General features: G+C 47.5%; 8 protein-coding genes across 11 annotated transcripts; 3 read left to right on the top strand and 5 right to left on the bottom strand.

Annotated features, from left to right (window-relative positions):
- Nucleotides 1-22: 22 nt before the first annotated feature.
- On the bottom strand, nt 23-1,885 carry BDCG_03380 (uncharacterized protein). Its single transcript, XM_045418980.1, has one exon. The coding sequence runs from the start codon at nt 1,487-1,489 to the stop codon at nt 938-940; it is 552 nt and encodes a 183-aa protein (XP_045275427.1). The 5' UTR covers nt 1,490-1,885; the 3' UTR covers nt 23-937.
- A 241-nt stretch (nt 1,886-2,126) lies between these two features.
- BDCG_03379 (uncharacterized protein) lies at nt 2,127-8,849 on the top strand. The gene is made up of 5 exons (XM_045418979.1): nt 2,127-4,994; nt 5,106-6,141; nt 6,196-6,338; nt 6,413-7,867; nt 7,957-8,849. The coding sequence occupies exons 1-5, from the start codon at nt 2,952-2,954 to the stop codon at nt 8,101-8,103; spliced, it is 4,824 nt and encodes a 1,607-aa protein (XP_045275426.1). The 5' UTR covers nt 2,127-2,951; the 3' UTR covers nt 8,104-8,849.
- On the bottom strand, nt 8,591-12,273 carry BDCG_03378 (ORM1 protein). The gene is made up of 3 exons (XM_045418978.1): nt 10,563-12,273; nt 10,049-10,407; nt 8,591-9,981 (listed from the first exon to the last, which is right to left on the bottom strand). The coding sequence occupies exons 1-3, from the start codon at nt 10,693-10,695 to the stop codon at nt 9,931-9,933; spliced, it is 543 nt and encodes a 180-aa protein (XP_045275425.1). The 5' UTR covers nt 10,696-12,273; the 3' UTR covers nt 8,591-9,930.
- BDCG_03377 lies at nt 11,465-14,714 on the top strand. 2 transcript variants are annotated; one of them, XM_045418977.1, is made up of 3 exons: nt 11,505-11,749; nt 11,814-12,826; nt 12,927-14,648. In XM_045418977.1, the coding sequence occupies exons 2-3, from the start codon at nt 11,954-11,956 to the stop codon at nt 13,806-13,808; spliced, it is 1,755 nt and encodes a 584-aa protein (XP_045280419.1). In that variant the 5' UTR covers nt 11,505-11,749; nt 11,814-11,953; the 3' UTR covers nt 13,809-14,648. The 2 variants fall into 2 exon arrangements, with proteins under 2 accessions (XP_045275424.1, XP_045280419.1); XM_045418976.1 differs by having other exon boundaries at nt 11,465-12,826; nt 12,927-14,714.
- On the bottom strand, nt 12,281-15,460 carry BDCG_03376 (HAD superfamily hydrolase). The gene is made up of 5 exons (XM_045418975.1): nt 15,197-15,460; nt 15,096-15,128; nt 14,803-15,012; nt 14,534-14,690; nt 12,281-14,382 (listed from the first exon to the last, which is right to left on the bottom strand). Exons 1-5 carry the CDS (start codon nt 15,337-15,339, stop codon nt 14,200-14,202), a joined length of 726 nt encoding a protein of 241 aa, XP_045275423.1. The 5' UTR covers nt 15,340-15,460; the 3' UTR covers nt 12,281-14,199.
- On the top strand, nt 15,273-23,298 carry BDCG_03375. Of its 2 annotated transcripts, none has more exons than XM_045418973.1 (4): nt 15,273-15,768; nt 15,845-19,656; nt 19,736-22,127; nt 22,202-23,298. In XM_045418973.1, exons 1-2 carry the CDS (start codon nt 15,654-15,656, stop codon nt 17,422-17,424), a joined length of 1,695 nt encoding a protein of 564 aa, XP_045275422.1. In that variant the 5' UTR covers nt 15,273-15,653; the 3' UTR covers nt 17,425-19,656; nt 19,736-22,127; nt 22,202-23,298. The 2 variants fall into 2 exon arrangements, with proteins under 2 accessions (XP_045275422.1, XP_045280418.1); XM_045418974.1 differs by having other exon boundaries at nt 15,549-15,768; nt 15,845-17,498; nt 17,661-19,656; nt 19,736-22,372.
- Nucleotides 17,430-21,220, bottom strand: BDCG_03374. 2 transcript variants are annotated; one of them, XM_045418972.1, is made up of 3 exons: nt 19,723-21,220; nt 18,826-19,639; nt 17,447-18,755 (listed from the first exon to the last, which is right to left on the bottom strand). In XM_045418972.1, the coding sequence occupies exon 3, from the start codon at nt 18,589-18,591 to the stop codon at nt 17,572-17,574; it is 1,020 nt and encodes a 339-aa protein (XP_045275421.1). In that variant the 5' UTR covers nt 18,592-18,755; nt 18,826-19,639; nt 19,723-21,220; the 3' UTR covers nt 17,447-17,571. The 2 variants fall into 2 exon arrangements, with proteins under 2 accessions (XP_045280417.1, XP_045275421.1); XM_045418971.1 differs by having other exon boundaries at nt 17,430-18,755; nt 18,826-21,220.
- Nucleotides 21,723-22,850, bottom strand: BDCG_03372 (NADPH dehydrogenase; the record flags this gene model as incomplete). The annotated part of the gene is made up of 1 exon (XM_045418970.1): nt 21,723-22,850. The coding sequence occupies one exon, from the start codon at nt 22,848-22,850 to the stop codon at nt 21,723-21,725; it is 1,128 nt and encodes a 375-aa protein (XP_045275420.1).
- Nucleotides 23,299-23,924: the final 626 nt, after the last annotated feature.

The following is a 23,924-nucleotide window of genomic DNA, read 5'->3' as shown; positions in this document are numbered from 1 at the left end:
ATAAGATCAGACATCCCACTTACCTCAAACTTCCCATAGAATCATTATCACATCGACCTACAAGGCACGAGATAATACATTCTAGTGGGAGAGATCCAAATGGAAATGTTGACAGCAAGTCGAGGTACGAGGGCATATGTGATGGGCCAGGAGGCTGAGTTGCGGAGGGGTTGTCCCCGTCAGTGTTAGCATAAACAACGGGTTCAAGACCGAGTTACAGCATAAGAGAACCGAGTAAAGGCAGATGTAATTCTATTTTCCCGAGCCTGAAGTATGGTTGGAAGGGGAAGGGAGGTGTGGCCTTGATTATCGCGGTGATAGAATGCGCTTGGCCAAACTTATCCATGTAGTCTTTCTCCTTTTGTTTGACTGTTAGGTATTAGTGCCATGGCTTTGTGTATCCCTATTCGCTGTTTATTGAATAATCATCTTAGCGAGATTCTCCGTCCACTCCCAATTTGACCAGGAGATCAAGAGGGCTTCCAGTTCAATTAGACAAAATTTTCCAAGGAGCTTCACAGAATTCCATGTTGCGTCAAAAGAACCTTGACTGATAAATGTATGTACGATCCGTCGACCTTTTGATTTCAATTAGATTTGATAGCACTTTGCTTGAGCCCCTTGATTTAGTACCACACTCATTGATCATCGATTAGCCAAATTCCATGATTTTGCGAGCGAAATTTGACGGCTGCTGCGGCACCCTCCCAATAGCAAAATATGCAGGATCATTCCCTCTTCTGTAAATACCAGTCGTGAAAGGAGAATGGATATCTTCAAGTGCTCAATTCATGGCTGGTTTCTAAATCCTGAAATTTTCCTATGTACTCCGTAGGTAAGTCCCCTTAGTGTCACGTGGAATGCATACACAGTTAGGAGGGCTTCGAGGAGTTGCCCAAGTGGCTGGGCACAATTTCCATGATCAACATATCTTAACTTATTGATAGGAGAGAATCACGGAGGTTGGGAATGATCGGGGTTCACAACATCGCGCACCTTGAGACACAAGCGGGATGGCTGGGCGTTTGCCCATTGAGTTGGACGCTTCTTGGACGGTAATGATTTGCTCGGGCAACTGAACAATGAACATTCGCTTTGCCATGTTTACCCTCCATTTACCTCTTGTTCGTCCACGGCTCTTGGACGAGGGGCAACAGGAACAGCGATGACGGAAGGTCTGTGGCGGTTTGGATTGAAGGCAGCCATTGCTCAAGGATGTGGTGGTGTGGGGTGATGTGTTGGCAAGCGCGAAAAAACTGAAATCAGAACAAGGGTAGGAGTAGTAGCCAATTGGCTTGTGGAATTGGGCCTTGTCGCTAGGGAGACCAGCAAGCCCGCTACACTTTAGCTGTCGAGGCTTCGAGAGGCATGGTGACTGTGGCTGGGAAAGAAGAGTGGAGCATCGCCGATGCGATGGGATGGGCGCAAAAAGAAATGAACAAAAAGAGCGCTTTTCATACAACCCGTGGACGACAGGAGCCCGTAGCATTTGTCGATCGATGATGAGAAGTTGAAATTAACCAAATGAGAGAGATGTCTCTTCTTCTTGTTGTCTGGCCATCCTGCACAAACTTCAATCATAGACGGTGTGGTGTGATATCCTCAAAGGCCCTGCGCCGCCTGCTGGAACAGGCGAGGGACCCTGTGCAAGTTGTTTTGGGTGACGTTGGAAGCAAGCATTCCAGGAGGTTTCCCTGATGCTGGGTACACAATCTGGATCCACGAAGAGCCCTGCTTTACAAGTGCCAGGCGCCAGACAGGTGTCAAAAGAAGAGAGAATGCCCGGGAGGAATGATAACGTGATCAAATCAGAGCTGCGAAACTTGGTATATCTTATCTGTCCAACTTGTTACGGACTACGGGGTATTTTCAACAGGGTTTTGGTGGGTTTGGAAGTTTGTGAAATTGGGTTTCCGCGAGAGTTTCGGGAGGTATATTTCGGCCCAGGGAATCATTCAACCGTACAGAGTAGTGGAAAAGCGTTCCATGGGCCATGGCCCAATGGGTTCCCGTCTGGATACTGGCTGCGCCGTTATGTGCTGTAGATTTGGCATGCTCCACTTGGCCCGTTGGCTCCTGAGTTGGAGAAAATCAGCGCCTGGGTGAGAATTGTCGGGTGTGTTTTTTCTCGAACAAGTAGTAAACAGAACTACCGGCTGTCCAATTATAGACGTTAAAGGACCGGCATGTTTGGCGATGTGTACGTAGTAAAAGGCTGGGAAGAGGGAGATGGGCTTTGGCGTGAGGGAGGGAGGTGTAGGTGTTGTGCTCTGCAGCAGCAACAGCCCACGCTAGGGGATTGTCAGCCTCTTCTTTTTCCGCGCCCCCCCCAGCCAGGGTTTGGCTGTTGTTGTCACCTTTCACCCTCCAGTCTGTCAAATCTTGAACTTCACTCCTCATCAACCACTTTCATTTTTCTTCTTCTGCTATAATAATAACCTTGATTCTTAGCTTTTCGCAATATAGGGGTTCGGTGACTCTGCGAGTTGTCTTTTGGCCATTCTCGTATCCTGGCAAACAAACAAGAGGTGTTTGTGTGTTGAGTGAGGCTCCTTCAAGCTGTCCCAAGGTGAGCAAGACCAACAACACTATCCTCACCTCACCTCAACCAACCTCCTTCAACCACCCCACCCGCCTTCTGAGAGCTGTATCGACCAACTACCACCAGCCAGCTACTGCCATCGCTACCGATCCGTGGCTATCTTCAAGGGCTGTCGTCCTCTTACTTAGATGGCTCCACCTCTTTGACTACAGTTAGATTGTTGCTAGGGACAAGGAGGCGACCATTTGTGCCAGCTTTTTCCAATAATAGCCCTTTGTTCGACTCCGGAGTTTACACTTATAGCTACACTAAACGTTTTGTTTCCTCACATTTTTTATACCCCTGATATCCCGCATCTCCCTTTTTTCTTTCCCCTTTTTGAGTATGCCATTGCTCGGCTAGCCGTCTCATGATGGGTGTTAACACCCGCAAACCGACGCTTCCAGCTCCTACCGACTCCTCGTTCCTTGATACAACAGGAGGCGGTGCGACAGGGACAGACCTCGCAACTGATCTTTCTCGACGTACCGATAAGACGTCGTACTCCATCCCGGATGACGGCAGCCCCATTACTATCTCTACCCGCCGTCGATCTCAAAATCGAGAAGACTCCAAACTCTCCAGAACCTCTCACCAGTCGCAAACTTCTCTTTTAATCGAATATTTTGAGGGGGGAAAGAAGGGCGGGGGCCTTAATTCTCGACCTAGCGTTAGAGTAAAAGTAACGCCATCTGCTGCTCGCAAGCTCAGAGACCAAAACGACCACATCCAGATTAGTGAATCTGGAGGGGGAAGAAAGCCTACATATACGAGGCGCATTTCTTTAGGAACGCCAACTCGAACTAGGGAAATTACTGAAGGTGCAGCAGATGATCTAAGTATCAGCTCAATTGGATCTCTGGCGGACGAAGCCGGTGCTACTCGCCGTTCACCATTGGAGATAGAGTTTTCTAGGGACAGTGAGGTGTCGGCCAGGTATATTCAGCCAACATCTGATATATCCTCCATGCCCCAGGACAGCATGTTGGAAGGTTCGAGCTCTATGTCTCACGTTCGCCGCCAACGAAGCCATAGCTTAAGTAGTGGCGACGGTCATGAGCAACCCCGCTCTCCGGGTATGTTGAAAACTCCTTCCAGAAGGAGAAGTCGAAGTTTAAGCAGAGAAAGGATTGCGTATAAGGCGGCAGAGAAACTTGGTGCTGTCCCGCGGGATGCCACTCGCTCGAAACACAGACGTAGCGAAAAGAGCCGAAGTCGAAGTGTAAGCAAAGAATTCCTACAACCTGAAGGGAAATCCTCGCGTCGACGTTCAGGCAAACACCGAGAGAAGGACTTGACCAGCGCAGAATCGAGTCTGTTAAGCAATTCTCTCTCCCCCCAACTCAAATCTGGAGATCAATATTCTTTCCGTTCAGGGACATCCAAATCGTCAATAAACAACCCAAGGTTGCTGGAAACTGTTGAGGATGCTATTCGACGACTCATCCTGCCAGAACTCAAAGAATTGAAGAAAGATCAAAAAGTACACGCGAATCGAACCCAATTTGAGCGCGATACGAACGGTTCTCTCGGTTCGGGGAGTATTGGCTCTAGGGATGAGCTGGGGCGGCGCCTGTCTAAACACGCAAGTGCTCCAGATGTCACCAAACCGCGTGTGATCGTCAGTAGTGGCAGCAAAGATCCATTAGTCATTTCTGACGGATATTCGGGGAGACCCAGGGAATCCAGACGGGAGAAACCACGGGAGTCACAATACGTTAAATCGTATACGCGAAGGTTTTCCGAAGATTCTTACCCCTCGGATGAACCCATACAGAGGAAAAAGTCCAAAGGACTTCGCGATGCTGAAGCTGCAGCAATTGTCGGCACGGCTCTGACATCTGCTGCTCTTAAACATCACGATTCCAAGTCAAGCCTAGATAAGCGGGAGCGGAGGAAGAAGCGCAGCAAGAGCCGAAGTCGAAGTGGAAGCATCAATGAAACTGAATTGATGTTCCAGAAGCATGGAGTGCCCCCAATGCCCCTACGCAGTGAAATTGATTCAGAATTGACAAGAGAATCGCTCTTGTCCCAACGGACCACTGGTACGGAAACTCCTCGTCATGGTGAGGTGGCACGCCGGTCACCGCACGAAGTTGAGTCACCTATTTCCCGAACACCAACTCAAACTCCCCGTGGATTAGCGAACGAGCCTAAATCTAGTGATGGTTTGTCGGCGAAAGGCCTGAGTGCCCAAAGTCAGCCCAGAAGCCCAACCTTTGATGATGAGAATATCACCCCAACCAAGGCAGGAACCCACCCTGCAGACCAAACATATATAGATCACTTTGACGAACACCCCAACGACTACACCGGTCATGCTCTCAGCCCGATCCAGAGCGTCGCAAGCTACCGGGATGATGACTCAGATATTGGAGAGGAAACGGGAAAACAAGCTGATAGTTCTGGATCAGTAAGTAGGGACTTTCCCGAACCAGGTCACAGGCTATCCATCGATTCTCTGTCGTCTGCCCCAAGCACGAATTTGGCTAGATCTACACGTCCCGCTGACTACGAAGAAAAGAGAAAGGCATTCCTAGCTCAAAAAGACGAGTCTGGCGTAGACCTTGGGTACGAACCAACCCCACGAACGTCCAAACATGACTACTGGGCCGACAGTCATCTCGATGAAAGTGATGAATATAGACATTCGCTAGAGCAGGATAGTTTGAGTGACGATCGAGTTGATACCCGCCGTCTGACGAACTCTACGGAAGACAGTTTAGAAGATCCTTTTACTCCCGGCCAACAAGTTGCACAGGGCGCTGCAGCCAATGCGGAATATGTCCACACACCTGTTGCGGTTGAGTCAGCCGTTGCCTCCCTCCTTGACCCATCGGTGGTTGACATGGGCTCTCTCCAATCTGGTAGGAACTCCGCCTCTGGATCACCGAGTAGATATCAGAGTGGAAGCCCGGGATCATACACAGGAGCGCAGCGAGGTTTTGCAGAAGTTAACCTTGGAAGCCCATTAAAACAACGACAAGATGCATCAAGTCCTGAAGAGACATCATTCCAAAAGCGGATGGGTGCTACATCACCACCTCAAAGCGTCGAAGATTCTTCCGACGACCAGCCGCACTTAGGAGCAACAGCATTGCCCGGAGCTGGAAGCCCGATCCCAGAAATCGGTCATTTCCCTGATTCTGAAGAGTCAGAAATAAACACAAATCCTTCGATTATCCAAGGTCCTATCGGCGGGATCCCTCATGAAAATACAGACCATTGGCCCTACAACCCAACACCCCCGCGACCGAAGGGAAATGCCATGCACATGGAACCGAACGCTGATGAAATAGAGCCCCAAGCCCCCCTCGCGGATCATGAGAGCCCTAATCCTGACACAGGCCACCGGCCCCCTTATACCAACACCAATTTTAACGAACCATTTTATGGGAATGGATATGGAGATGGATACCCTTCTGGAAACAAAATTGACCAGGGGCAAACAAGAGATTCCTATCCAGACCATTTATTAACTCCGCCAGGAGTAAAGGATGAAGGCTACATATCAGGGGCAAATCCCCGTTCGCCAAGTCTCGCTACTCCTGAGCCAAGAGGTGAGCCATTTGAATTATTTGATAATAGAATACTGGGACTTACTATTTCATCAGGCCGCGACGATCCGTTCACTGAAACACATAAACGACATTTGAGTGGTTATTCCCATGGCATGCCCTCCCCACTTTACGATAGTTCCACTGGTCACGGAATTGATCGGATTCAATCGAAGGACATTGTTGCACTTATGGACCATGTGAGTATACTTGTTAATTCTTTTTTTCTTTTTTTACGTGTCTTTAATAGTTCTAATGCTGACGTTTTACTTAGCTCACCGTTCGTGATGCACAACGAAATGCTCGAGATACCGAAATCCTTGTGACTCTTGTGCGAAGTGCCGCGGAAATGCGTAATTCCTTCGAGAACATGAAAAAGTTCATTGCGCAGCAAGATGAAATGCTTATGGATGCGAGTGATAAACAACATGATCGGACCCAGAAGCTCGTTGGAGGACCTCGACCTCAACCGCTCGGTATTTCACGAACCCCTCGGCACACAACTGCCGACGATGACGATGAGCGATCAAAGAGGAAAAATGTCTTCAAACGGGCGTTGAAGGGCTTGAGTCTCAAAGGATCTAACGATCTTTCCAGGGTCGAGGACATGCTCGTTCATCTCCTTCTAGAAGTTGAGGCTTTAAGAGCTGCTCAAGAGGGCCGAGCACCGGGGACTGGAGGCGCTAACTCGAAAGAAAATTTATATGACCCTGGTCAAGATGGCTATGAGCCTGAAGATCAAGCTGATACTTCATCAACAGGAGGAGGTGATAGGTCCGGCTATTCGAATTCCCCTCGTATGGCTGGAGATATGAAAGCTGCAAGTATCCGGCGTGGATCGGACCACCGAATTAGCCCTGTTATGGAGGATGACGAAGATTTAGAACCATTAACACCGGATGAGCAGGATTTGCTTGACCAGCAAGTAGCCACTGACGCCCAGCTCATGGGCTGCCATAAACGGGGTGGTTCTGCCCCATTGGGCACTCCTCCGCGAGTCCCTCTTGTGTCCGGGGCACTGAGCACAGATACAACCCCTAAAACGTCCAACGAAAAGTCTCGAAAACACAAATCAAGTAGCTCGTCGTTTTTCCCAAAAATTTCGCGGTGGTCGAAAACGACAGCTTCCTCCATGGGTGAGAACATCCGGAATAGCATCCAAACCGGTCGCAAGGATCGACACTCCTCAGAGCTATCCCGATCAGGCTCGGACCTAGGACAGGACGGATACAATACTGGTGACTATTACGATCATCGCGGGGATGACAGACTACGATCAAACACGAGCTTAGATCAACGGCAGGAGAACCGCCCCCCGTCCCCTCTAGTACCCTCGCAGCTTTCGGAGTATCCGAAGTATCAGGCACATAGGGATAGCTTGAATCTACAACATCCTCAACCGCGCCAGGGACCCACAGATCGTTATCAATCCCAACTGGAATCGCAAGCTCAAACCTTTGTAACTCCAGTAGCTCTTAACTCGGATGCTTGGGCATCCAATGCTAGCCTGGGACGGATGACCCCTAACCCAAAAGCTCCCGGTTCGGACGGCGGATATTCCGATAGGTCGTCAGCTTCTGGGAGACGAAACGCGCCTCCGCGCCCGCCAAAAATCAGAGATGAAGGTCCGTTGGTTCCCCAACGACCGCCTCAGGGAAAGGGGGATGGACAGCTCACTTATGCAGAACGCATGGCTACGCGTGGCTCTCGCCACTCAAATTACGATCCTGTACGACTCAATACTATTGATTCCCCCCCCCCCCACGATTTGATTTGTGAAGCATGAAGCAGCTAACCGCGAGTTTTTTTGATATATAGGCCGGTGGATCTCCAATTAGGTCTTCGCCTAAGAGCAACACTCCCCAGCGAAAACCCACAGGTCCGCGCCCTATCACTAGCTCTGGATACCCTAGACGACGGCAGTATAGAGGGAGCCCACAACAAGTTGATGACGACGACTATTAAAATGATGGATATTGGATTCTATTTCCTCAATGTTCTATCCCACCCACCTATTTGCTTTTCTCGTTTTCACATTGATGTCTAAAAGGGCGTGGCCTTTCCTGGGGCATGCATGGGTTATTGCTTTTTTTCTCTGGGTTGTTTTTGTATCTCAGTGTTTTATAGCGACGAAGGGTTTCCATGTGGAGTTTTTTCCGGCTCTTTCATTTCATTTATGTTGTCGTTGTGTTTGATATGAATGATGATACGGAAATGACCCAGCTTTGAAGCTTTTGCCTTTTCTACGTTTTTTTACTCCTGTTATACTTGGCCATGTAACTTGCCTTTTTTTATTCCCTTTTTAATTCATGCTGATATTGTGCGACTTTCTTCCAAACATTACTTGCTTATTGTCTCGATATTATTTTTTCTACCTTTTTTCTACCTTTTTTCCTACTTCTTTTCGGCTGGCAGATCCCTCCCCTTGACATACCTCTTTGTCTATCATATGTGCGGAACCCAAATGTTAAAATGATTTCCGTTACTATCCATTTATTTTTCGTTCTTGCTCCAAAGCCTTCATGCCCCGGCTGCTGCCATTTGCTCGCCAATTACCTACGATCTCAGCCAGGAAAGAGAAATGATACGAGATAAATCAAATCCTCTGGCTCCTCCCGCCCAAACTCAATATAATATTAACAACCAAACTGAAGTTTTAATATTAAAAAAGCAGGAACATAAAATGGGAAAAACTGACGCTGATGTCCTCAATCTGTGCTGAGAGAATGGGTTCTATGTATGCAATATACGCACGAAGTCCAAGCGGGCGGAAACTAAACATGTATCCGTGGTGTTCTTGTCTTCCAGGTAAACAATCAGGCTATAGCCATGTCATGCTGGCCGGCGTGTTTCACACAGGTAGACAGGCAAGTAGCCAGCCAGCCAGCCCACCTTAGGGGTGATAGGATGAACCTTGGAAGAGCTAAAACCTCCTGGATTGCACAGTACCTCGTAACACTTGAGTCGCCATGCAACGGAGGATCGCCCAATTATGCAACGCCAACAGCTCCCAGTACGCGTAAGGTATGCAAATTAGCCATATATCGTATCACCTATTGAATAACCATAGAAGAAGCTGGAGGGATGAAAATGTAGGAAAGGCAATAGATGGTTGGTAGCGTGGTACCATGCCCGAGATACCTAGAAAACAGGAGACTATATTATATACAACCATTTTTTGGCTTCCTCATTTGAATCCTCCTTGACATTTCCCCCTTTTCAAAAAGAAGAGAGAGAGAGAAAGTGAGCAAAACGAAATAGCTCAGAATCCGACGCCCAAAAGCTCCAAATATCTCGCGAAGTAGGTACAGGACAATGACAAAAGAAATATGGGTATTTTGTTCCGGTGTCGTTTTCCAACACAAGCGCAGTCGCCTTAATTTTTGTTTCCCCCTCTACTTCTCAAAGTAGAACTTCCTAAGGAATGATCAGAGGCGCTAATAAGGAGAAAAAGAGAGGCAAAGCAAGTAAATAAAATAGTTGTTTCCGGCAAAACACTAGAAATCCACAGAGAGAGAGCAAGCTATCAAAAAAAAAAAAAAAAAAAAAAAAAAAAAAAAACAATTGTTCCATTGCGAATCTACTAAGATGGAACGCAGCGCCCAATCCAGTAACGGATGATATTAAAAAAGAAAAGAAAAATATATAGGCGGGCGGGCGGGAGTAGCAAAAAGGAAAGGGAAAAGTTGTCAATCTAAATCAAGCCAAAGTTGAGAATTTTCTTCTTTTCTTTTCTTTCTTTCTTTTTTGTTTTCTTTTTGCCGCCTTTCTCTTAAGACGCCCATAATTTTATCAAGGATCATCACGACGCTCTGAAAATAGGCCTATTCGCATTCGGTGAGACTGGAGGAGGGGAAAGGTTAGCCTAGAGTTCCATTTTTGGGTACGTTTGTCAGCTTCAGTAACTTACGATCGGTAACTTCGGAATGACCACTCCTAGGACTGCCAAGAAGTTTATTATGAAGTAGGTCAAGTCGTAGTGGGTGTAGTGAGTACTGAGTAGGAAGAGAATAATCGGAACGCTGAGAAGGAACTTTTTGGCAGGTGTATATTGGTCTCCATTGTCGATTTGCTCCCACATGTTAAGGTTGTCATATGCTCCGGCATTGAATTCGAACGGTACTCCTCGAACCCAGTGAAACATGAGAAACGAGCCAAACATATAGCTGATATTAGTGAGGGTCCATGAAGTCTCTTGCGATACACCAGGGATGATGTCGTAGAAAATCTTAAGAGCGACGATTAGAACGAAATGGATAGTCCATGCACCTGGAAATCAAAATTTGAGTCAGCTTGCGTTTCATAGTAACACAGTATATGGCACATGTCCTCCTCAAGTCGTTGATTGTCCCTCTCCGGCTTCTTAGCTCCACAAATTCCGAAATCCCGGTTGTCAAGAAGGAAGGAAGTATGCGGATCCTTACCTTTTGCGTTAACCCAATTGGCGTTTAGGTTAGGCAGGGCAGCCTGATCACTTGTATGCTCAATCGACTCCGGAGGCTCCTGGTAGATAATGCTGCTCGACCGTCTCCTCCGTCCTGTTTTGGTCTCGCTCATTGTGGAATCAGGTTTGGGGCCGGAGTCGAGATCGGGAGCAAAGGAGACAGTCCTGGGAACCAGAAGGGAAGACAGCTTGGCGGTATTGTATAGGGTCGCTTGCTAAAATATGGGTGAAGAATGCATGCGAAGACAGGAGGGAAATATACGAGCAAAAGGATAGCTGTCTCTCTGGTGTTGTCGCCTGGGGATATATATAAGGACGGATCGAAAGTTTTCGCGTAACAATATGGCGTTTATGCAGTCTGAGCCGAGGGTCGCAACGAAGAGCTCCGTATACCGGTGAATGCACAGCTAATTAAGAGTATCTAGAGGAACGAGTGAGGCGGGAGCTGTGAACCGGTGGGAGGAGGAGGAGGAGGAGGAGGAGAGGGGGAGGAATGTAAAAGTTGTCCGGAACTGCGGAGAACTTCGGAGTTTAGCTGCACCAGCGGGCAAAGGAGTTGAATAACACAGCACAGCACTAAGGGAAACTCAGGAAGGCATTATCGAAGAAGAGGGGTGCTGCAAACCGGCGAGAAAAAGACAGCGAACATTGAAGGAAGTGTTTTGGGCGTTGTTTGAACTTCCACTGGCGAGCATCCAAAGGTTGAAGGACACCGAACACGGCCCAGAGCAGGAAGCTTCGTCATCTGATTTGCGGAAAAATATTCCACCGAAGCCCCCGAGACATGCCAAGAATCGCCACATGGGCCAAGACAACGTCGCGATTAATAAAATAACCCGTGGACGTTATTGAGGGTCATGTGACCTGGATTCGTTCCAACCTGGAAGATTTAAGTTAGGATTTAGCTTCCTGGTTGGGCTTTGCGTTGGCAACTCTTTAATTAAAAACAGCTTCTCAAATCACCATACACGATCCGTGCCCCCTCAGTCCAACTTCAGGTTTCCCTTCTTCACTGTACGACAGTCCGGGGTGTCACAGCTGCGACATATATAACTAGCTACGCATGCTGGCCTACGCCTAATTCCAACAATATAAAGCTTGCACTCCTCCCGCAGGTCTACCCGGCGGAACATGTATGAGGATGATTGCGACTCGCGTACAGCCTCTGTTGGTTTGCTGAGGACCCGAAAAAAGCACGCCTTCTCTGAATCTAAGAAAATATCCTCTATAGGGACATCTGAGAAACGCCGGTCAGGAAAGAATCTCACGTTAGGTCGTCGCGACATTCAAGACTTTGTCCCCAAAGGCACATCATTTACCTCTACACTGCTAGAAGTTGATAGCTCATCTAGCTCGAGTCCCGATACGGCCATGGAGAATAATACGGCCATGGAGAATAAAAGCAGTGATGACACCACCACGGACCTCGCGCCATCATCCGTTTCGCCGCCCGCATCTCGAGGAATGGCACCCGCAATGAATTGGAACAAACTCAGTAAAGGCACTGTAAGGACCGTTCTTCGTGGGCGACGCCAAGCGGACACGCCTAATTCATCTGCAGCAAATTCATTTGAGGCTGTCAATGGGAAATACTGGCGCAGTCGGAGTGCGTCTGCTTCGTCTGCCGGAAGTGGCGATGGTGAGCATCATCGCCGAATGCACGGACAAGGCCAAAGCGACTCCGAAACAGATGCTTGTCGGAGTAAGGCTCATGTCGGAACGAATGTAGGCCAAAAGACTTTCACTGCAGAGTTCTCTGATATGGATTCTGGAGATGACACGGATGGCAATAATGACATCGTTCTTAACCTGAGTGGTTTGCCTAAAACAGATGAGAGGATTGAGGCCACTGGGGAGCTACATGGTCCTGGCCGTGAAATGGCCCACCAAGGTAGCGACGTGCCAGGCGTTCAAAAACTTAATGGGGAGATTCTCAGCGAACCACATGGCTCGAACCTCTCTGTGCAAACTGAAAACAAACTACCAGAAGACGAGATTTATTGTGATGGTAATAGAGGAAACGCCTTGTCTGGAGGCCCAAAGGCCGAGGCGATTCGTTTGTTTCGCGCAAAGTACCCTTCAGATCCCACTACCCTTGCTGATCTCACTCGTGTTGATTTGGAGACTCAGGCTAGGTATATATTTCTCGATTTGGAGCCAGAAGATCTTGACCTCAGCCTGCCCATAACATGTATTGATTGTATGAAGGAAGGTCATCTGGCGGATATCTGTCCCAATAAGGAGGTATGTTATCTAGACGTCTCATTTTTATCGGGCGCAGTTGTGATTCCGTTTCTGTGCACCACGAAAGCAGCTCTAGTTAAATTTCTGACATCGTACGTAGTGTGAACATTGCGGAGCATGGTCTGTTCATGAAAGTCGATTTTGTCCTTCCCGGCGAAGATGCCAACGTTGCAGAGAACGGGGTCACGACGCAGAAGCGTGCTCTTCTCTTTTGAAAGGCTCAGCCGCGGAAGAACCCTGTGACTTTTGTGGTTCCGGCGACCATACCGAGTGCGAATGTGACTTGATATGGAAGCTCCCCAAGCGAAACCCAACCTCAGGCCGCATATTTATTTCCATATCCTGCTGTCACTGCACGAGTAATCGCCATCTGGTCGGAGATTGCCCTACTCGCAACTTTCCAATGAACTCTTCTTCCTTCAGTCTTAAACATTTTGACCCCTCAGTGTTCTCCAACCTAAACACCTTCCCTGTTACCATTTCTGGCAAGGGAACTAGTAGCCAGAGAAATTCTGGATACAAGATCAGAGGCCGCGCGAGAGGCCGTTCACCATCTCCCGAGAGCGATGGAGCTTTCGGACAACCAGATAGTTGGAACCCAACAACACACCGTTCACCTCCACGTGGACGCATACGCTTCAGCAATGGAATTGGGCGTGGCAGGAATCTTGATGATGATACACGTCGGCCCCAAGGCTCCGGGAAGGGGCCGCAAAACCCTAATGATTATCGCCGTGATTATAGAGAACGAGACCAATATTTCGGTAACAATACGCGTCAACGCTCTCTGTCGCCTATCCGACCTTCAACCCGTCAAGGCAACGGGGCAAGCAGTTGGCAACCTAGGGCTAGAGGTGGTGGTAATGGTGGTGGAGGTGGATCTCGAGGTCGTGGAAGAGGGGTCAAAAGGGGTTCAAATAGGGAAACATATCGACCTATGCCCAGCGCGGCTCAGAAAGCATGGGACCAACATAGACTCTGAAATGACATGGAAGAATTGAAATACTGCATGGACGTTTAGCTGACTGCATCTTGGCGTTTCTGCATATATTAGATGCCATTCTGCTTCTTCTGTTGAGATACCTATCTGGTAACAATCATGCAGATTTATGTTTTGATACTATGCTATATTTATCTCCTGGTTTTCAGTGATATTATCACATATGACAAAATGATGCCAAAACAATGGCGACTATCAGACTCTAATTGGATAATTTCAACATCGTCGTAGATATTCTCCAGGGCACTGACAACCAAACGGACATACCACTTCCTTTACCCTAAATACCATGGGACTGAACACCAAGGTCTCTCCACGGTCTTCTATCTGTAATGTCGGAAATATACATCACCGTACCCATGTCTGCATAATCCTAGAGATTCTCCACAGAATCCGCAACCCCATCCTCCAAGATGGAAATTATGTCATCTAGGCGCTCAACGCAGAAGTGCGTATGCTCATGCTCCTTCACGGCTTGATTGTGGTCATTTAGTAGGAGGATCGTAGCAGCCCCTGCTAGGTGACCAGCTGTCATGTCGTCAAGACTATCGCCGACCTATATATGTATAATTGTCGCATTTTAAGTTTTGTGTATTTCTTGTATAATTGAATTCAGATGCCGATGACGCTATATAGCTGGGATATGTTTCAAGGGAGGAATAAAATCCACCATTATTGGAAAAATTAAGCTTGTATAGTTTACGTACCATGATCAGCTCTTCTGATTTTATGCCCCATTCTTTAGCTATATGTAAAATCCCTGCCGGATCTGGCTTTGGGAGTATGTCTGGAGTGTCGCGGGTTATGATTGGGAGGAATTCATGCGTTGGGAGGTGAGTTGTTAGAAGGTGGTTTACAGGGGTTCTATAAGAAGGGCTATTAGCAAATATCACAGAAACATGATTGATTTAGTGAAAAGGAGGTATTTGATGCTGAAGATGTTGGCGGCGGCGCGCCTGGGGATCAATAAACGTACTCGAAATTCCGTGTGCATAACGCTCGCTTTAATCCCTTTGATTGCAGATAATCCATCAATTTTAGAAGACCGGGTTGAGGCTCTTGCTTTACCATAGCTTTCCGTTCGATATCTCTGACTTTCTTGATAGCTGTGGTGCGGTCCTCTAGCGTTGGCAAGCTGCGGATGTGCGTGATGATATCGATAGACTTATCAATCCCAAGTACGGAGCTGGAATTTGCCATTTGTTAGTCGGAGAGATTGTGATATTGTCATTCTTTGTATCTTTGAGAAAGAGGATAGGATGGACATACCGCATCTCTTGGAACATATAGTTCTGCGGTAGACTGGTAATAATAATTAGCTTTGGCGGTATATAACCGTAGGGAGCTCCTTCACGAAAGAATTCGAGTACCATAATGTCCCATCAACGTCAAACACAACGCCTTTCAACTTCAACTTGTTATTGTCTTTACTTGCGTCAGGATGAAGCGGGGCAAACCGCCAGATACGCAGGGATGAGCTGACTGCCACGGACATGGCGCGTGGAAGGAGCATGGGTCGAAGAAAGAAAGCGGATAACTTCGCCTTTTAGACGTAGGGAATAATGCTGATTGAAGACGATGAGATCTGGGATTAAATATTTCGGCGAATTGGCGGGGATCGTGAGTCGTACTTGTAGTTACTGGCTGATTGATTGATAAGATTAACTAGGGAGTTCCGCGGCTCTGTCCAAACCTTAATACCCAGCAGTAGTTCATCACCTACAAAAGCCCACAACGATTGACTAGACTATCCCCGCTTATTCTTTTTCATCACGCGTGTCCATGGAGACGTAAGAAATATATAAATACCACTCAGCTATCCAGGCCATGGAACCCCAAGAGGAGGTGCTGGAGGACTCTGTGGCCCCGAAATACCGGCGCGCAAAGCCTCTCCCCTTCGAATTGAGCCGACACTGCAACATTTACTTCGAAGAAAAACTGTGTAAGCTTCCCCTGTCCCTCCTTTGCAAGAGATCCCAATAATAGCAAGTAACTGATATAATATCCGTGTCTTGTAGACCATCAAGCTCTCCATCTTCTCCTAAGCCTTCTCTCATCAGGTACTATCGCGTCAGGCCCTGCGTTCGTACCAACCACCCAGCAGCTTGCGGTTGCGGCAACTCTAGTCGTTCATCCCTCCACCACAACTCTCGCAAAGTCGCGGGAAGCTGCGCACGCGTCTACTACTGCTTTGCAACTTTTGCGCCTTACCAATAAGCTAGTGGGACCTTTGGCTGCACAATTCGGGAGTGCATTTGCTTTTACGCGTTATGCTTCCTCGCGCCATAGGGGGTCGCGTCGCAAAAACGATGGGAGCGAGGGAGCCGGCGCTCCAGGTATGGATTCGTACCCGGGCCTTATTAACATGGATATTGCTCGTCGTGGGTCTATCTGGTTTCAATCTGAAGATTTCTGGTCTGCTGTTGGATGGGCCTTTAATTGTGCCGTTCTTTATCCCAAGCGCTGGTCTAGATGGAGGGTCTGGCTGGAGTTTATGTGTGACGTGTTGGAAGACGACTGGGCAGAGAGAGAAAAGTTGATCGATAGCTCGAAAAATGGGGTAGGAGCACTATCTTCTGATGATACTCTCCGCCAGAGCTTAATTTTTAAGTATATCTCGGGTACGTCGGGAGTGTCCAGCCAGCATCGAAGAATCGTTCGAGCTATTTTCGCGGACGGGAATCAGGCGTCGCTGAACGAATTTAAGATGATATTCCGCAACGAACTAAAGGAACCAGAAAAGGACAAGGATCATCTGAAGCGGCGTGAAGCGGATGTGAACGTTGACGAAGGTATATTTGGGGACTACCTTGCAAGAGACGAAGATGACGTTGACGAAGAAAATGACGCCGTTTACACGGGGGATACCAGGCCATCGCGTCCGAAACGATCGAGAACTACAGCACCAACTCCATTTTCGAGGTCGGCCGAGAATCTCGATATGCATCCGTCGTACAAGTCATCAAGTATCACACATTCGGGCCAGGAAACACTGCTGGGTGACGTATCGGCTATTGGTCTTCGGCAGCGCCTTATGCAGATTTTGTCCCGAGTTTCAGATGCTCTCCCGGAGGATTATATGACAGTCGAAGACTTGTATCAGCTCTTTGGGGAGTTTGTCCGTCCACTGTCCCTCCCCACATTTCAGCTCCTGGTATCATGTCCGATGTTGTCTAATTTTGCCGATAACGCGCGAACTACTTTGTGCAAGACGATTCTTTCACTTTTACTTCACCAACACCCTAATTCAGAACAGACGTACATCAACCAATCTACACTAGAGAAATATTATCTGCCATTTGCCGCTAACACGAACGATGCCATTGAAAATGCGAAAGTATCGATACTTCTCGAGACCTTACTACTGCTATTAGCCTCTAATGACATGTTACAAGTCCAGCCATCCTTGAGAGCCGCAATCCAAAAGGGAATTATTGCAAGAGCTGATAAAGCGCAGAGTGACGCCAAAAAGAGCCAAGATAAAAGGAAATTAGACGAAATTGGTTGGGCTTGGCTGATTGAAAGCGGCGAACGAATCACCTATCTGGTGGACAAGCTATTATCGTCAGAGATGGAAGGGCAGACCGATACTGAATAAACTACGTCATTTTCAATTCTATCTATGGCCATAACCTTCAGGCTTGGGTCAAATATTTAAACTACATATCTTAAGTAGGCAAACTATACCTCCGCCTCCTAACTCCATGAACAAAGGTACATTTTTCTCCTGGGTGGTTCATCGCGGCTATGGAAACTTTTTATCCAAATATATGCGTTCCTCGGGTGAGATATCCAGAAAGCAAGGAAGAGCTGATATCCCTTTTTCCAAACTAGAAATAAGATTCGATTGAGCTTCTTCCAACTGAGCAAGGAAAATTCCCCACATTTCTTCCCTCGGCGCCGATGGCTTCTCAGGCTTGACAGTTTCTATTTTCCGGCTGCGATGCGAGGCTCTGGCTTCCATGAGATCCACCAGAGTCGTCCATTCCTCGTATGTCAATCGGGAACGTACTGCTTGGCTCGCCGGACTATTTAGTTTAATTCCGCGAGTGTCTGGAGCATGCGTAACATCAGCCGGCTTTGAGATGTCGGGGAGTTGCAGCTTCCACTCGATGAGTAAGGCCCTATACAGGTTGTTCCTACCCCAAGAAACAATCCAACTTTCTCGTCGTTGATCTCCGGAGGTTTTCTTCCAGTGCTCCAGGGTGACCTTCTCTCTGGCCTTCATCTCTTTCTGTACCTCCTCAAGCAATTCAAGCAGGTCGAATGCGTTACGTGTGGCGTTTTTATATATCTTCATCCGCAGATCTTGCAGGGTATTAGGGAAATCTTGTCCAGTCGGAAGCCATCTAAAGCCGGTTCCTGGCTTCATTTCTCCGAACCTGGTGTGGTCGAAATGCGCGCAGACCACCAGTGCGATTTGGTTGAAGTATCTAGGTTTAAGCGATGCTAATGGGACATACGGGTCGCTACCAGCTATGATGCTCCATTCCCACGACAGTTTCTCCTGAACTATGGCTGCTAGAATTGCTCGTTTGCGCTCATCGAACAATCGTTGGAAGCTTGTTGCGGAGAGAGGGAGGTATCGCAGCAAAGTCCTAATGCCTGAAATGTCCGCGAATGCGAGGATATGGATTTTTATGTCGGCTGGCAGCCTGCTGAGGCGACAATTAGCTGCCACCTCATCTTGGAGCTCCCTATTCGTCAGCTGTGCTTCGCGCCTCCGAGACGCTCTTAGTTGTTCGATATTGCCAAACATTGGCATTTTTACGCGACTTTCGACAATGACAATACGTTCCCTTAGAGATGAGCAAGCAGCAAACGGTTTCAACTGCGGGCGCCAGTCAGAGACCTTGTCGGTAATTAAATTTGTGCCTTAATAACCGAATATAATGTCAGGGATCGCGGAGAGATCTTGTGTTGTTACCACTGAGATCGTTAGTTGTTGGACGGAAAAATCCTGAGAAACAATCCCTTCTGGAATGCAGGAAGAACATACCAGGTATACGGTGGAAAGTAAAGGATATTGCAAGTCTTAATATACGTTGATATAAAAGTACCTGGCGATGTATTTCAAATTGAGGACTTCCACTCGCATATAAATAATACTCGCATATACATAGTACATTATTCAAAGGGAGACTACAGTGCTTATCGATGTATTTGAGCCGTCCTACTTGTTTCTCTTCTTCCCAGCCAGGACAGTACAATGCCAGGCCCCATTGGTTAAAACAAAGAAAAAGTCCCCGGTGCGAATGTTCTTTACTTACCTTCCAACGCCTAGTTGGTTGAAGCAAGAATGAGTTGGCCAACATAATAAGCACTCTCTTATACAAGAGGACCCGTCAGTTCGACAAAGGGACCTGTCTTTTACTCCAATTGGTGTGAACTGCGATCAAGCTTGGGGGCCGGGATACGGTCAATGAAGCATCTACTTCATATTTCGCGAAGAAAGAGTTTTTAAAGCTGGGAGTTCCCTCCAAGAACACCTTGGATAACTGATAGGAACGTCAAAAAGCCGAACATCCTTGGTGATTAACATGAAGAGCTGACCAGATCCCACTAACTGAACTATTCTTTCTGTTAAGATTTGGTCTGGAATATTTAGATAATTAACCAATTTCCGAAGATTACTCCTCCGCTCTTCAGTTGAGTTTCATGCTTGGCTAGCAAGGTTCAGGTTAAAGAAACCATGCAGCCTTCATAAATCTGTCAACAAGAAAAACGGTAGTAATCGAAGCGATCCTTTTTGTTTACAAAGAAAGGTCATGAATAAATTGATGAACTCGAAAGAATTTTCCTTGTCTGAATTTCTTGAAATCCTTAACCAGTAAGCATTTCAGCAGCGACAGCTCATCATATTCCGCAAGTAGAAAGTTATCCGCATGTTACTGACTCGTTGGTTTAAGAAAGCTGCTCCCGGATGACTTGGCCATCCTTTTGCGACCATGCGGATCAGGTCCATTGACCGAATTCACGAAATATACGGCGAGGGGCTTTTTTCCCCCGCCGCCTCTTCGTCCACAACTTGAGAAAACAGTTTGACTGTTCATCCGAAAGTCGTCTTTGAAACATCGATTCATTCAATATGCGATGACTCTGGCATGATGCTGACAGAACACCCATCGCATCGAATATGCAGTAACGATTTGAAGGAAACGAGGTCAAGAGGCATTCCCACTGCATCCGCGAATGAAAGTACGCGGACAGAAAGAAAACGTGCTAGTCACAAGACAAGAGGACGAGCAATACAGATAAGAGCAGCTTCTTCTATGTCTACAAGTGCAGCAATGAAGGCAACGATAGATTTTGCGCATGCTCCATGAGCCCGGTGAAATCCGGTAACTATTCTAGCCACAAGCTCAGCGCTCAGCCTTAGCGACGGGACAACGACCTTCAAAGCTTAGAGGATGAGCTAGAGATCGCTTTTGATGCAATTTAGCCGCTTGAATCAAATCGGAGACCGCTATTACCCATCGAGATGTTGCGCCTGGGCATAGTAAATACATTTTTTCCGGAACAATTTACCATGTCCTGAGGCAAACTCTGGCTAAAATCTTAAATCAGGTATCGACATAGACGTTCGAACCGCCGGACTGCAGCCAGAGAGAATCCATCTAGAAAACCCCAAGGCAACAGCCAAGGGAATCATCATTCGAGCCCCTCACCCAGCGATCGGCGGCTTTGCGATTTTGATAAGGAATCTCAATACAATACGATATCAACACGGGATCTCCGCAGATCCTGCAACTGACAGGTCAAGATCTGCATCTGATGCCACCATTACCGTGCACTTACCCTCCTGCGACCAAGGCCGGGCCATATGAACGGCGGCTAACGCATGCTACTTAGCCTTATTCCAGCTAGTGCAGGTCCAGAGGATAATCGAAAGATGTGGTTGGTAAGATAGATCTATTGATAAATCCAATACGATACATACCCAACATGCAGTCTGGTTTGCTCCTAGCCCATCAAACGTCACTTCCCAGCGCATGTCATTCGCATTCGAATCCCATAAAGCGATTAACTACTCTCCCTACAGGCGAAAATTAACCCTTCGAAAAACCACGGTGCAAAAGGTATTGCTTTCGGGCCCCAAGGGCACATACACGAACAGAATTCCCAATTCTGGAGCCAACTCGAGCGCGTGCCATCAGTGGCGCGTTCTGTTGGTAATCGTAAATGCGACGTTACCGGCAACATGACTTCCATAGGCTTTATAATGTTCATTCTTCATTCGGATCTAACGGATCTATGGCAGCCATTGCAAAGCGGAGAATCATCACATACGAGGCTATCTCGAGTTCTTACCGCCATGGGGACAGGGATTTATTTATACTCCTTCACGCCACCACACCCGATCACGTCCCGATTTTCACTGCCCGCTTGCAAGGCTTCTTATTATTATTCGTCAACATTGGCTTGAACCCCGCCGCAGCGTTATCTAATCCGATGTAACAGCGGATTGGCCGTTGGCGTTGGGTGGGGTGTGGACAAAGTCTCCGATGTGACTGTGACTTATGCATTTAATATTGCCCAATACAGAGTATGTATGTATGGCGTCGATCCAGTTGAGGAATTTGGTTATTTCTCGTCAGGAATACTCCGTAGTGCTTGGATGTTTTACTCTGTAATAAAATTGGGACTTCTGCCTGAGCAATTAATAATATTGGTTGGGTACGGTACCAACATCGCAAGCATAGTTGACATCTTAACCTGGGGGGTGCATTCAAAGTTTAATTATATACGAGCTTCTATCGATCTATGTACATACATGTACTAGTAATTGCAAGAAGTTGATCATAACGGATACAATACGATGCGCGACACGACAGGCAATGCGATCAATGGCAAAGATTACCAATCCTCAGAATAATCCTAACGACTGGCTACTCGCTAGTTTAGCGTCGGCGACGCCTCGGATTTTGTGCTAGCCCAAGCTTCATACTGTGAGCTGTTAAGGAAGTCGATATATCCAACTGGGGATTTTGGCGTATAAAGCGTTCTTCGGTTGTACGGCGTGAAAGGTATGTGATTGAAAGCACGGAAGGGCAGGTCTGGGTTCGATGTATAAAATCGGCCGAATGCGATGGCGATGCGTTGACCCTTGAGATTTTCAATTCTTCGATTAGCAGTCTCGGGGCGGAACCCTCCAGCGAGGATTACTGGCCCGGAATTCGCGTATGCGTCGACGACAAAATCCGTGCTCTGATAAGCTCCTTCACACGATTCCGGACCGCTGACCCGGCTCTCCACCACGTGCAAATACGCCAATTTGATCTTTGCTAGGTTTTGAACAAGGTGGGTAAACTGTGGCTTCGGATCTGCCATTCCCATGGCCTGGAACGGGCTCCATGGACTGATTCGATATGCAGTTTTCTCACATCCAATGGCTTCTGAAACTGCCTTAGCCACTTCGATGCCGAATCTTGATCGATTCTCGATGCTTCCACCCCAACGGTCATTGCGGTTGTTACATGTATCCTGCAAGAACTGATCGCAAAGGTATCCATTGGCTCCGTGAATCTCCACTCCGTCAAAGCCAGCTTCCATGGCATTCTTTGCCGCTTGAACATAGTCTCCGATGAACTCTTGGATTCCGTTTTCATCTAGTGGCGTAGGAACAGCGCTTTCCTTAGAAATGGGGATGTCACTGCTAGAGACCACTGGATGGCCATCTTCAGTCAAGACTCGCGAGTCTGCCGCCCTTCCCAAAGCCCACAATTGACAGAAGATAAAACTGCTTTTGGCATGGACTACATCGGTGATCTCTTTCCATGCTCTAATTTGCTCATCGTTATATATCCCAGGCACATTGTCGAAACCTCCCGCGCGGGGCGAAATAAAAGTGCCTTCCGTGATTAGCAACGTTCCTGGAACCGAAGCGCGGTCTGCGTAATACTCCTTAACGAATGAAAGAGGGACATGATTGTCATCCGCGCGAAATCTAGTTAATGGCGCCAGAACGATACGATGTTGCAAAGTAATATTGCCGATCTGGAGTGGACTTTGTATATTCTCCATATTTTGGATTGACCGAGAGCGAAAGAATGTCAGGAGCCTGTTTCGCCGATTTTACCGCTGATGCATATATGTTCTGCGTAGAAGAGTAGAGAAGTGGTTCAGATTTCACCCACCAGGGTAGAGTAATGATCAACGTCGAAACTTTGAACAACGTTACGTGAAATCTGGCACTCGTGGCAAACAAATAGAGCATGGGGTGCGCTTTCACCGCTTGCACCGGAAGGATTAATCCTTGGGGTGGGGCCACCCATCTTGATTTCAAAGCAGATTTATCCTCTAACAAATAAGCTGCCGTCCTCTTCAATTTTCCAATGCTGAGCAGCAGGCATATAATCCTTTTTGCGGATGTGAAGGGGAAGGGAGCTTTAAATAGGAATCCATAGGGCTTTCAAGGGTAGTTAAGAGTATATAACCACGTGGAATTTACTCTAGAAAAATCGTGGCCCCTTCTTGCTAGAAGAAACGAGCCAAACCCACTAATGGAGCTCCCGGATGCAGTGTTGCAGGATTGGATCTCTTGAATAATAGATAAATCAAGCTGCTCCTTGAGTAGTGGTTGACATCCGCCCGCCTAAGAAGAGCCACCAGGTCGCTCGCTGCTGGTGCATACACACGTCTGCTGTCGTTGGAATTGGGGTCAGCAACTCCTTGAGGGTTCTCGCGCCACGTGGTTCATATCTGTCGCAGCACTCACTGTCATTCCCGGCTGGTTAAGAAGTTACGTCGAGTATTAGTGATTGTATAGTAGAGATATGGAGAAATCAATATAGTTGTAGGAGGTTATATGTTGGTAGTAAGGGAGCGTATACTCTAGAAACGAAAAAAAAGGCGACAGAAGGAAATAGAGAAGAAGTATTACTGTAAGTTCATGTTATGTGCATCTCTTTCGACCTATTTTAAAGCACCCTCCTTTTCCTCCTCCAAAGAGCGACAGCCGCTAGGTAGGGCTAGGCGTTGCCGCTAACTTATACAAGGAGCGTTTTCAGCAACAGGATCATGAACCCATCATGGTAGGGTAGGATGAGAGAAACCGGAGGCGGGATATTGTGAACATGACAATTTTCACACTAAGGT

The sequence above is a fragment of the Blastomyces dermatitidis genome (assembly GCF_000003525.1).
Source record: "Blastomyces dermatitidis ER-3 genomic scaffold supercont1.3, whole genome shotgun sequence".
NCBI classification, from domain to species: Eukaryota; Fungi; Ascomycota; class Eurotiomycetes; order Onygenales; family Ajellomycetaceae; genus Blastomyces; species Blastomyces dermatitidis.
The sequence above is the reverse complement of the archived record's forward strand: the minus strand, read 5'-3'. Positions and strand labels throughout refer to the sequence as shown.

Bases quoted from the DNA above. Each gene is read 5' to 3' on its own strand.
- BDCG_03380 (XM_045418980.1), bottom strand. From the start codon at position 1,489: ATGCTACGGGCTCCTGTCGTCCACGGGTTGTATGAAAAGCGCTCTTTT.
- BDCG_03379 (XM_045418979.1), top strand. From the start codon at position 2,952: ATGATGGGTGTTAACACCCGCAAACCGACGCTTCCAGCTCCTACCGAC. The intron at 6,142-6,195 runs GTGAGCCATTTG...CTATTTCATCAG, and splicing joins CGCTACTCCTGAGCCAAGAG to GCCGCGACGATCCGTTCACT. The intron at 7,868-7,956 runs GTACGACTCAAT...TTTGATATATAG, and splicing joins GCCACTCAAATTACGATCCT to GCCGGTGGATCTCCAATTAG.
- BDCG_03378 (XM_045418978.1), bottom strand. From the start codon at position 10,695: ATGAGCGAGACCAAAACAGGACGGAGGAGACGGTCGAGCAGCATTATC. The intron at 10,408-10,562 runs GTAAGGATCCGC...TTTGATTTCCAG, and splicing joins CAATTGGGTTAACGCAAAAG to GTGCATGGACTATCCATTTC. The intron at 9,982-10,048 runs GTAAGTTACTGA...CCCCTCCTCCAG, and splicing joins TCATTCCGAAGTTACCGATC to TCTCACCGAATGCGAATAGG.
- BDCG_03377 (XM_045418976.1), top strand. From the start codon at position 11,714: ATGTATGAGGATGATTGCGACTCGCGTACAGCCTCTGTTGGTTTGCTG. The intron at 12,827-12,926 runs GTATGTTATCTA...CATCGTACGTAG, and splicing joins ATATCTGTCCCAATAAGGAG to TGTGAACATTGCGGAGCATG.
- BDCG_03376 (XM_045418975.1), bottom strand. From the start codon at position 15,339: ATGCTCCTTCCACGCGCCATGTCCGTGGCAGTCAGCTCATCCCTGCGT. The intron at 15,013-15,095 runs GTATGTCCATCC...GGCAAATTCCAG, and splicing joins TATATGTTCCAAGAGATGCG to CTCCGTACTTGGGATTGATA. The intron at 14,691-14,802 runs GTACGTTTATTG...CCCTTCTTATAG, and splicing joins TTATGCACACGGAATTTCGA to AACCCCTGTAAACCACCTTC.
- BDCG_03375 (XM_045418973.1), top strand. From the start codon at position 15,654: ATGGAACCCCAAGAGGAGGTGCTGGAGGACTCTGTGGCCCCGAAATAC. The intron at 15,769-15,844 runs GTAAGCTTCCCC...CGTGTCTTGTAG, and splicing joins TTACTTCGAAGAAAAACTGT to ACCATCAAGCTCTCCATCTT.
- BDCG_03374 (XM_045418971.1), bottom strand. From the start codon at position 18,591: ATGCCAATGTTTGGCAATATCGAACAACTAAGAGCGTCTCGGAGGCGC.